At 47.5% G+C, this 12,500-nt stretch overlaps 1 protein-coding gene across 7 annotated transcripts in view; it reads right to left on the reverse strand.

The window, feature by feature from the left end:
• The window catches only part of step (cytohesin steppke), a 455,937-nt gene that overhangs the window by 135,787 nt on the left and 307,650 nt on the right, over positions 1-12,500 (reverse strand). For 5 of the 7 annotated variants that reach the window (XM_069333863.1, XM_069333860.1, XM_069333856.1 and 2 more), the window contains one exon: positions 7,611-8,316. The exons of the other annotated variants lie outside the window; for them this stretch is intronic. In XM_069333863.1, coding sequence (XP_069189964.1) covers positions 7,611-7,844 — 234 coding nt within the window. In that variant the 5' untranslated portion in view covers positions 7,845-8,316. Of the gene's footprint in view, positions 1-7,610; positions 8,317-12,500 lie in introns of those variants that run through there. 7 annotated transcript variants of the gene reach the window in all.

The raw sequence follows: 12,500 nt of genomic DNA on the forward strand, positions 1-12,500 counted from the left end.
GAAGAACAATTCTCAGAATCGATACGTTTCCTGATATTCTGCAGCCCGCCGGGCGCCCTGATGTGGAACAGTCGCTCCCTCCCTCCCTCCCTCCAGCGAAACGGAAGTTTTCTCAAAACAATTTATAACTTATAAAAACAATTTAAATAAGACAGGGTGGTTGTTTATACAAGACAGCAGCTCCTCCCTGCGGGCTATCCTACCTCCGCGGAAGGCTGTGATTCATAAGTCAGGCTGCGAGCAGCCGCGTCCAACAGCCTGGTTGACCAGACCACCAATAAGAAGACCTGGTAAGGGATCTCGTCGCGGAGACGTTTAATTATTTAAATCCCACTATTTAAATGGGATTTAAATTTTAATTACTGAATTTAGCATTACAATGATAATTAGTAGGAAACATAAATCGTACGATGGAACACAAAGTTGAATAACTGGATGACACGATAACTGTAAATGACCAACCCGTCCTCTTAAAGATAACGTCGCTTTTCGCTCGTATGCGCGGCGCTATGGCCAAAAGTGGTCGTAATTTGAAATGAAATCGGCTCACAAAAGTGACGTACTATCCCGTTTTCTGTTTGAGTCGTCCGGCTTACTCGGAAAGGTTAGAAGAGGAAACTTTCAACTAACGTTTTTCGTAACGTTTTGAAACTTCATGAGAATTTCCTGCCCACCTAACCTATCAGAGGACCCTTAACTTACTGTTGTTAAAAAAAAAAAAATCCCAAATTTATTTTCATTTTCTTTCATTTTCAAATTACGTCCACTTTCGACCATACGGACAAACGGCCAAAAGCGACGTTATCTTTAAGAGGACAGGTTGAGGTTAGTTGTCAAGAACTAACCTTGTAAATGAGACAAGGATTGCTGAGGAGAGTGGGAGTTGCCAGTTAGATGTTGGCAGGGAGGCGCAGTGGAGGAGTGAGGTAGGAGGAGTAGTGAGGTAGGAGGAGTGAGGTAGGAGGAGGAGTGAGGTAGGAGGAGGAGTGAGGAAGGGGGAGGAGTGAGGAAGGGGGAGGAGTGAGGTAGAAGGAGGAGTGAGGTAGGGGGAGTGAGGAAGGGGGAGGAGTGAGGTAGGAGTAGTGAGGAGGAGTGAGGTAGGAGGAGAACAGCAGGAGAGACCGGGCCCAGCTAAGGAAGTGACGATTTGAAGTGAAGACCGGAAGACACATATTAGTAAAATGGGGGGAAGGTCCACGATGGGGGTTCCGGTGGGGCCTCACCCCCTCCCCCCCCCACTTCCGGCCAAGGAACCTGGTCAAACAAGAGAGGTTATCTTGAGATTATTCGGGACTTAGTGTCACCGCGGCCCGGTCCTCGACCAGGCCTCCACCCCGAGGAAGCAGCCCGTGACAGCTGACTAACTCCCAGGTATCTATTTACTGCTAGCTAACAGGGTCATCAGGATGAAAGAAACTCTGCCCATTGTTTCTCGCCGGCGCCCGGGATCGAACCCGGGACCACAGGATCACGCGTCCAGTGTTCTGTCCGCTCAGCCACCGGCTCCCCTCCGTCACAGTGAGAGGCTGTGTAGTGCACGCCAGGCCACCTGCACAACAAGGTCGATTTATTGATGAAAATTAAGCAGCCTAAGAGGTGGCACGGGCACGAATAACCCGTAGGTGGTTATTCACTATTTTGATTATCAACACTTCCACCATATCGTTTGTGGTGTTTAGCAGCTCAGTACAGATGATGTTGATGTAGAGGCTTCGGGTGAACCCCAAGCCTGAATCCTGTTAAAAATAACGTCACTTTTCGCTCGTATGCACTATGGCCAAAAGTGGACGTAATTTGAAATGAAATCGACTCACAAAACTGACGTACTGTCCCGTTTTCTGTTTGAGTCGTCCGGCTTACTCGGAAAGGTTAGGAGAGGACACGTTAAATTAACGTTTTTCATAACGTTTTGAAACTTTATGAGAATTTCCTGCCCACCTAACCTATCAGAGGACCCTTAACTTACTGTTGTTGAAAAAAATTCCCGCATTTATTTTAATTTTCAAATTACGTTCACTTTCGGCCCTACGGACAAAAGCGACGTTATTTTTAAGAAGACAGGTTGACCCCACCCTGTAGCCTGTGTTTCCTGCCACATCTGAAGAGATTGTACTCAGGTATTCAATATCTCGCTATCATAGTATCAACAATATATACATGCTGGTAAGCACTGTAAATACCTGGCCACGTCTGTGGTAGAACATAATAGAATGAGAAAACCTCCACCATATCCACACTCCACCCTCCCACCCCATCCCTTCTGTAACCGGTATTTCCTGCACCCCCCACCCCCTCTCTCCCACATTATCTCCCGCCATTATTCCCCTCCCACTCCCACTCCACGGAGCCAGACCCCACCTTCACCAGTCTATGCTTCTCCCATTCTGGGCACCAACACACACAACGAAACTCGAAAAGGTCCAGAAGTTACAAGTAGACTCGTCCCAGTACTGCGAGGGACGGGGGTGTGAAGAGAGACTGAAGGAACTGAACCTGACGACGCTAGGAAAGAGGAAAGAAACTGGAGAATGCATAACAGATCCGTAAAATTGACACTGGAATAAAATAGGAAATTGATGGATGCTCCAGATTCACAAGAGTCAGAGATATTAGAAAGTTTTCTTTTAATGTAAGATTAGTGCGGAAACTTGAATGAACTAAAGAAGATTGTAAAAGCAATTTACCCCATTTTTTAAATTTACTTAAGTAAATTACATTTGCGGTAAGTACAATTGGTTAAGTAATATATTACACAGTCATATATGTGGACCCTAAGACTACATTACCCAGGTGTGTGTATGACCCTCACACACCTGCTACTACCCCAAGTTACACCTGTAATATATATATATATATATATATATATATATATATATATATATATATATATATATATATATATATATATATATATGTATATATATATATATATATATATATATTGTGACGGTAACGCGTTGGTGTTCGGCTGTTTAAGGCTAGGGGTATGGCCTCGTCACATAGTTATAAAAAAAAAAATAGAAAACTGGAACTTCGTCTGTGGTAAGGTAAGGAGAAGACACACAAAACACAAGTAAACTTTAACAATGAAATTTTAATTACGTTAAATAAATCAAAACATGAAAATAATGCACAAACAAATTCTTATAATAAAATCAATGAATCAAAATAATAAGAATACTTAAATGACAAAATGAAAAGTTACGTTAAGGCAAAATAACAAGAAGTGCAACACAAAAGTTAAGTGGGAGGTGCTGGAATATTGGCTTAAAGCCACCACCTCTCTCAGTACACGCTAACGTCTAGCTGGGAGGAGTGCTGGCTACGAAAGCACGGAACATTCTGAAGACTGATGTTGGAGCGACCCCAGACATCGGGTAGTATGGGGGGGGGGGGCGAGGCAGGTGCAGCCAGACCGGCGACCAATCAGCGGAGTCGTAGCGATCAACGGGTAGTTTGGTGGTTGGAGTTCGAACAGGTGGCTGGTTGCATACGTTTCTGCTCACCCTGGCAAGCCTTGCTGGTGTTTGTTGTCGTTGTTGGACATTTCTTCCATAGTCTTTTATATAGTTGTGAAGACGTAATTTTGGAGGGAAGAGCAGGCTCAATCTCTTGAAGGAGATTATCGTCACAATATATATATATATATATATATATATGTCCACCACAGTGGACAATATACAACACTTACACTTACTGAAAATACACGGAAAGTTATTATCTGTCTACTCCTGTACTTTACACAGGACGGAACACCCCCCCCCCCTCTCTCTACACAGGAGGCTACCCTCTCTCTACACAGGAGGCTACCCTCTCTACACAGGAGGCTACCCTCTCTCTACACAGGAGGCTACCCTCTCTCTACACAGGAGGCTACCCTCTCTCTACACAGGAGGCTACCCTCTCTCTACACAGGAGGCTACCCTCTCTCTACACAGGAGGCTACCCTCTCTCTACACAGGAGGCTACCCTCTCTCTACACAGGAGGCTACCCTCTCTCTACACAGGAGGCTACCCTCTCTCTACACAGGAGGGCACAGGAGTAGACAGCTTCCAACTCCTGTTAACAGGTTAAGATACCCTTGCCTCCAGGTATAACCCTTACCCACTAGTTCTCCCTGGAACACAAACCGACCAATTGGTTATAACGTTTAAGTTCACTGGGCAATTACACTAGTGCGTCCGGCTTTCTACCACCCACAATAGCCTAGTTGATCACACCTTCGGCCAACCATGACAGCACGCACGCTGGTTCAATAATGATCTGATGACAAAAAGTGGATCGACATGCTAGCTGGCACAGTGCCGTCAGTGCCTTCATTTCCTGTTAACGGTGTACCAGGTAGTACTAACGGTGACATTTGGCACTAACGGGGTGCCAGGTGGCACTTGGGTAGTAGGGGGGGGGAGGGCCTCCACTTTCTTCCCCTAGGCCTACATACAACTACCTCACCAATATTCTACAACACGAGGCCTATGTAGTTACGTCACCACATGATGGCCAGTGATAATCAGGGCCAGTAATTGGATCACGGTAAAGCCATTAGCAAAGTTGAATTTGTTCAGTCATCAGAGACCAATAACAGGGAATGAGTTGACAAACGTTAACAATGATTCAGCATTACCAGACCACCAACCAGGAGTCTCGGTAATGCAATTTTAACATTAGAGAAAAAAAATTATATATATATATATATATATATATATATATATATATATATATATATATATATATATATATATATATATATATATATATATATATATACACACACACACACACACACACACACACACACACACACACACACACACACACACACACACACACACACACAAGGGCGGGCAGACTGCATATTTTTGGATTGTCAGAAAGCCTTTGATACAGTGCCACACAAGAGGCTAGTGCGAAAGTTGTAGGTGCAGGCTGGAGTGAAAGGGAAGGTACTCCGGTGGATAGAGGAGTACCTAAGCAACAGGAGACAACGAGTCTGTGTGAGGGGTGAGGTCTCAGATTGGCGAGACGTCACCAGTGGAGTCCCGCAGGGGCCAGTCCTTGGACCTATACTGTTTCTGGTATATGTAAATGATCTCCCAGAGGGTATAGATTCGTTCCTCTCAATGTTTGCCGACGATGCAAAAATTATGAGGAGGATTGAAACAGAGGATGATAGTAGGAGGCTACAAGATGACCTAGATAGAGCGAGTGAATGGTCCAACAAATGGCTGTTGAAGTTCAACCCAAGTAAATGCAAAGTAATGAAACTAGGCAGTGGAAACAGGAGGCCAGACACAGGATACAGAATAGGAGATGAAGTACTTAATGAAACAGACAGAGAAAGATCTAGGAGTTGATATCACACCAAACCTGTCTCCTGAAGCTCACAAAGAGAATAACGTCTGCGGCATATGCGAGGCTGGCTAACATCAGAACGGCGTTCAGGAACCTGTGTAAGGAATCATTCAGAATCTTGTACACCACATATGTAAGACCAATCCTGGAGTATGCGGCCCCAGCATGGAGCCCGTACCTTGTCAAGCACAAGACGAAGCTGGAAAAAGTCCAAAGGTATGCTACTAGACTAGCCCCAGAACTAAGAGGCATGAGTTATGAGGAAAGGCTACGGGAAATGCACCTTATGACACTGGAAGGCAGAGGAGTAAGGGGGGACATGATCACAACCTACAAAATCCTCATGGGAATCGACCGGGTAAACAAGGATGAACTATTCAACACTGGAGGGACGCGAACAAGGGGACACAGGTGGAAGCTGAGTACCCAAATGAGCCACAGAGACATTAGAAAGAACTTTTTCAGTGTCAGAGTAGTTAGTAAATGGAATGCATTAGGAAGTGATGTGGTGGAGGCTGACTCCATACACAGTTTCAAATGTAGATATGATAGAGCCCAGTAGGCTCAGGAACCTGTACACCAGTTGAAAGGTGGGACCAAAGAGCCAGAGCTTAACCCCCGCAAGCACCACTAGGTGAATACACACACACCTATAGATAATATATAAAAAATATTGACTATGGGTCATGTTTTGTCAATATACCAAGTAATGACAAATTTGAGGATAGATTACAATTTCAAAATTGGCTTTCAAGGGTTAAACTGTCCAACTTGTAACATGAATTTTACAGTCATCGTTAACTGCTATCTAAGTCTCCCCATGTGAGTAAACAACCCATCCCCCTGTTGTTGTTTTAGATTTAGCTACTCAGAATGAAATGTCTATGTAGCACGGGCTATGGTGAGCCCGTAATTGAGTTCGGTTATTCGCGATAACCTTGTTACTCTGATATTTGGGTCAAAGTATTAAATGGAGGGTGGAGTTTCCTCCTTTTTCCCGGTTTCTTTTTCGCTTCTGTTTTAATGCACAGATTTTAGTCTCATTTTAATAACATTATCCTCGTGTTTGGACAGTACTGATAGTAACGATGATGAGGACCATAGTGCATATACCGACGAATTAGAAAGTAATCTGAACTACTGAGTTGGACAAACCGGAAAACAATTTTTTTTACTTGTGTTGCTTTGACAAACTAAACTAAACTACCCTAACCTAACGGAGCCGGTCAGCCGAGCGGACAGCACACTGGACTTGTGATCCTGTGGTTCCGGGTTCGATCCCGGGCGCCGGCGAGAAGCAATGGGCAGAGTTTCTTTCACCCTATGCCCCCTGTTACCTAGCAGTAAATAGGTACCTGGGTGTTAGTCAGCTGTCACGGGCTGCTTCCTGGGGGGTGGAGGCCTGGTCGAGGACCGGGCAGCGGGGACATTAAAAAGCCCCGAAATCGTCTCAAGATAACCTCCCTAGGCCTAATACACGCTATCCGAGTCCTAATATAGTACATATGTGTACTATACTAGGTCTAGGAATATATAAGCTTGTATTTTTTAGCTTATTTTTTTTTGGAAAGTTATTAATAGTACAAAATTCTACTATATAAATGCTTAGCAAGTCAATGTTTGTACTATGGTGCACACAGTTACTAAACGTGCTCTCCAAACAGGAGGATGGGTTGGAATATATGGCAAGCATTTAATATAGGCAATTTTAAAGGAAAAAGTTATTTGCAAATTAGAAGATGTGAGGTGATGTTGCCAGGATGTGAGGGGGGAGGGGAGCCCCCCCCCCCACATGGTTTCATCACACACTGTAAAAAAAAAAATATCAGGGGAAAGCGCCAAGCCATTACGACTATATAGCACTGGGAAGGGGTCAGGATAAGGATTTGGGATGGGACGGAGGGAAAGGAATGGTGCCCAACCACTTATGGACTGTCGGGGATTGAACGCCGACCTGCATGACGCGAGACCGTCGCTCTACCGTCCAAAGTGCCTGGGCATCACGCACACACAGTTCATCACAAGCAACAACTCATAGCTTCATCACAAGCAACAACTCATAGCTTCATCACAAGCAACAACTCATAGCTTCATCACAAGCAACAACTCATAGCTTCATCACAAGCAACAACTCATAGCTTCATCACAAGCAACAACTCATAGCTTCATCACAAGCAAGCATTATCAACCCCTAAGACAAAAGAGGAAGGAAGAGCGCCTTAAGGAGGACCCCGCCCAGCACTCAAGGAACACCTACGGTGGAGATGATGGTGGTGATGGTTGTGGTGGTGGTGGTGGTGGTGCCGGTGTGGTAGATGGAGTGGTCGTGGAGGTCCTGGTACGACCTGGAGAGCCTGTGAGCCACCAGCGTGACGGGAGATGCCGGCACCAGCATCATACTCTCGAAGAGCATCCCCACCCCCAGCCTCTCCTTCCTCCTCCTCAAGCCTGTCCGCTTGAGGGTCAGGTACCCTCGTAGCGTCGACGTCATGCTGCTCCTTCACCTCCAAGTCCCACTCGACCTGGTGTCACACTCCACTCTTCGCACTAGTCAACATGTTTCTAACGTGATCATTTTCTGTACTAATCACTGTATTCTGTATATACATCACTCAAGATCTTTCCATATGTATTTCCATATACTATTTTCACCTTAAACCAACTGATTGATATAGATTAAGCCACCCGAGAGGTGGCACGGGCATGAATAACCCGTAATTAAACCTACTGACTGAAGTTTCGTTAAGTATTATATAATCGAATCACTTCCTCTGGTTGGTGAGGTGAGAACTCCCAGAACCACATCAGGGAGGTGAGTAGGGTGTTTTCAGGGTGACGAGTGAGGTGGCTAGGGCAGACAAGGCTCACCAACAATGGTGGAGTGGGGGACACTGCCCCCAACACCTCTCCCTCACTACCCCACCAACACCATCACATTGTCTCATCATTTCATAAGCACAACTCTGCAAGTGAAAGTCAAGATGAATCAACAACTGATGATCCATTTCCAAGTTACCGTGATAATAAATTTAACTCATCTCTATCTCGAACGATGGATTAGGTAAAGACACACGTTTCTACGTCTCTCATTGTACCTAGTGTACCACACTATCAGGTGTACCACACTGCACCAGGTGTACCACACTGCACCAGGTGTACCACACTGCACCAGGTGTACCACACTGCACCAGGTGTACCACACTGCACCAGGTGTACCACACTGCACCAGGTGTACCACACTGCACCAGGTGTACCACACTGCACCAGGTGTACCACACTGCACCAGGTGTACCACACTGCACCAGGTGTACCACACTGCACCAGGTGTACCACACTGCACCAGGTGTACCACACTGCACCAGGTGTACCACACTGCACCAGGTGTACCACACTGCACCAGGTGTACCACACTGCACCAGGTGTACCACACTGTACCAGGTGTACCACACTGTACCAGGTGTACCACACTGTACCAGGTGTACCACACTGCACCAGGTGTACCACACTGCACCAGGTGTACCACACTGCACCAGGTGTACCACACTGCACCAGGTGTACCACACTGTACCAGGTGTACCACACTGCACCAGGTGTACCACACTGCACCAGGTGTACCACACTGCACCAGGTGTACCACACTGCACCAGGTGTACCACACTGCACCAGGTGTACCACACTGCACCAGGTGTACCACACTGCACCAGGTGTACCACACTGTACCAGGTGTACCACACAGCACCAGGTGTACCACACTGCACCAGGTGTACCACACTGCACCAGGTGTACCACCCAGCACCAGGTGTACCACACAGCACCAGGTGTACCACACAGCACCAGGTGTACCACCCAGCACCAGGTGTACCACACAGCACCAGGTGTACCACACTGTACCAGGTGTACCACACTGTACCAGGTGTACCACACTGTACCAGGTGTACCACACAGCACCAGGTGTACCACACAGCACCAGGTGTACCACACAGCACCAGGTGTACCACACAGCACCAGGTGTACCACACTGTACCAGGTGTACCACACTGTACCAGGTGTACCACACAGCACCAGGTGTACCACACAGCACCAGGTGTACCACACAGCACCAGGTGTACCACACAGCACCAGGTGTACCACACAGCACCAGGTGTACCACACAGCACCAGGTGTACCACACTGTACCAGGTGTACCACACAGCACCAGGTGTACCACACTATCAGGTGTACCACACTGTACCAGGTGTACCACACTGCACCAGGTGTACCACACTGCACCAGGTGTACCACACTGCACCACACACACACCTGTACCACCACCGAGGGCAGGTTACACCCCCTGCAAGACCAGGCTTGGGTAGAGGTGGCAGGAATGTTATACACTTCCTGACGGCATTCCGTGGCGGGGCAGGAACCGGTACTTCTGGGAACAAGGCACTGACACCTTACCTGGCTGATATACCTGACAAGACTGATCAATTGTCCCAAATACCCCCTATCCCCCCGCCTCCCCCCCCACGCCCCAGGATCTGATAAGGCTCCCCTGACTCACAAGCATTACGTAGGGGAGTGGCGTGTATTCACCTAGTTGTATTCACCTAGTTGTGTTTTGCGGGGGTTGAGCTTTGCTCTTTCGGCCCGCCTCTCAACTGTCAATCAACTGTTTTACTAATTACTTCTTTTCACACCACATACCCCCCAAGAAGCAGCCCGTGACAGCTGTCTAACTCCCAGGTACCTATTTACTGCTAGGTAAAAGGGGCATCAGAGTGTAAGAAACTCTGTCCAGTTGTTTCCGCCTTCGCCTGGGATCGATCCAAGGATCCTAGGATTACGAATCCCGAACGCTTTCCACTCAGCCGTCAGACCCCGTTTTGTTCTCTGTCACCTCAAATTATGAACTAGACCAAACACTTGTATAATGGTTTGAACGCCCATATCCAAAGATGGCTTCCCCTCCCCCCCCCCTTTCCCATAACGAGGTAAACGGACTTAGGGGGACATGACTTCCCTTTTTCTCGCTGTTTTAACCGGACCGACCTAATAACATTTGCATTTCTTCCAATAGTCCTGCCGGTAGTGTACCTAACACACACACACACACACACACACACACACACACACACACACACACACACACTTTGGGGCCTCGTAGCCTGGTGGATAGCGCGCAGGACTCGTAATTCTGTGGCGCGGGTTCGATTCCCGCACGAGGCAGAAACAAATGGGCAAAGTTTCTTTCACCCTGAATGCCCCTGTTACCTAACAGTAAATAGGTACCTGGGAGTTAGTCAGCTGTCACGGGCTGCTTCCTGGGGTGTGTGTGTGTGGTGTGGGAAAAAAAAAAAAAAAAAAGTTAGTAAACAGTTGATTGACAGTTGAGAGGCGGGCCGAAAGAGCAAAGCTCAACCCCCGCAAAAACACAACTAGTAAACACACACACAGACTAACTGCTAGTAACTAGGGAGTCTGAAGTAGTTATGACCTGCCCTACGAACACTTCTCATTGCGTACAGCCTCCCAGCTGAACAGGTGTGTACACACATGACTGGAACAGCAGCAGCAGTTGTGCCCCACTACAACCCTGGCCACCACGCGGGCCTGCAGGAGCGGTCCAGCGCCCTCTCTCTCTCCCCCACACCTTCCCTCAGGCCCGTCCTCACACACTAACATTAACACCACGAATACACACTTCGTTGTATCAGGGACACAACGTTATCTTCTGAGGTTATCTTGAGATGATTTCGGGGCTTGGCGTCCCCGCGGCCCGGTCCTCGACCAGGTCTCCTTTTTGTTACCAACCATCAGGAAGCAGCCCGTGACAGCTGTCTAACTCCCAGGTACCTATTTACTGCTAGGTGAACCGGGGCATCAGGGGGAATGAAACATTTTGCCCATTTGTCTCCGCCTCCACCGGGGATCGAACCCGGAACCTCAGGACTACGGATCCGAAGCGCTGTCCACTCAGCTGTCAGGCGCCCAACGTGGACACAGATGTAGCCTGTGTATCCAGATACACACACACGGGATACGGGATACATCCCTGATCAATGTGGCTGTTGTTGTATGCTGCCTGCATTAGCCCCAACTGCTTCTAAGGCCGTTCCGGCGATATTTGATATATGAAAGCTAATTTAGATGCTTAATTGACTACTTAAGAGCGGTAAAGAACTTAAAGGTAAAGATATATCTTCGACACACAGAAATCACAATAGTGTGATGTATCAAATGAACAAATCCACAAGGGCCGTGACGAGGATTCGAACCTGCGTCCGAGAGGATCGTAGGAAGGTTCGAACCTACCTCCGAGAGGATCGTAGGAAGGTTCGAACCTACCTCCGAGAGGATCGTAGGAAGGTTCGAACCTACCTCCGAGAGGATCGTAGGAAGGTTCGAACCTACCTCCGAGAGGATCGTAGGAAGGTTCGAACCTACCTCCGAGAGGATTGTAGGAAGGTTCGAACCTACCTCCGAGAGGATCGTAGGAAGGTTCGAATCCTCCTTACGGCTCTTGTGGATTTGTTCAAAGGTTATTATATATCTTCGGTACAGACGACCAGAGGCGAAGCCCAACCCCCGCAAGCACAACTAGGTGAGTGCAGAACAATATGCTATAGAAGATAGCAGCTAGAAGATAGAAGATAGCCGGTCGGCCGAGCGGACAGCACGCGGGACTTGTGATCCTGTGGTCCTGGGTTCGATCCCGGGCGCCGGCGACAAACAATGGGCAGTTTCTTTCACCCTATGCCCCTGTTACCTAGCAGTAAAATAGGTACCTGGGTGATAACAGCTGTCACGGGCTGCTTCCTGGGGGTGGAGGCCTGGTCGAGGACCGGGCCGCGGGGACACTAAAGCCCCGAAATCATCTCAAGAAGATAGTTATGCTTTGAAGAGTCATGAATGGCAATGTCTCTTTCTATGCTTCAAAGATTACAGTTAACCGGTACAGCATTTCAGAGGCTTCAAGATCTGGGGCCAGATTCACGAAGCAGTTACGCAAGTACTTACGAACCTGGAGCCAGATTCTCGAAGCAGTTACGCAAGTACTTACGAACCTGGGGCCAGATTCTCGAAGCAGTTACGAAAGTTCTTACGAACCTGGGGCCAGATTCACGAAGCAGTTACGAAAGTACTTACGAACCTGGGGCCAGATTCA

This window comes from Procambarus clarkii, chromosome 4, assembly GCF_040958095.1.
Source record: "Procambarus clarkii isolate CNS0578487 chromosome 4, FALCON_Pclarkii_2.0, whole genome shotgun sequence".
Classification (NCBI taxonomy): Eukaryota; Metazoa; Arthropoda; class Malacostraca; order Decapoda; family Cambaridae; genus Procambarus; species Procambarus clarkii.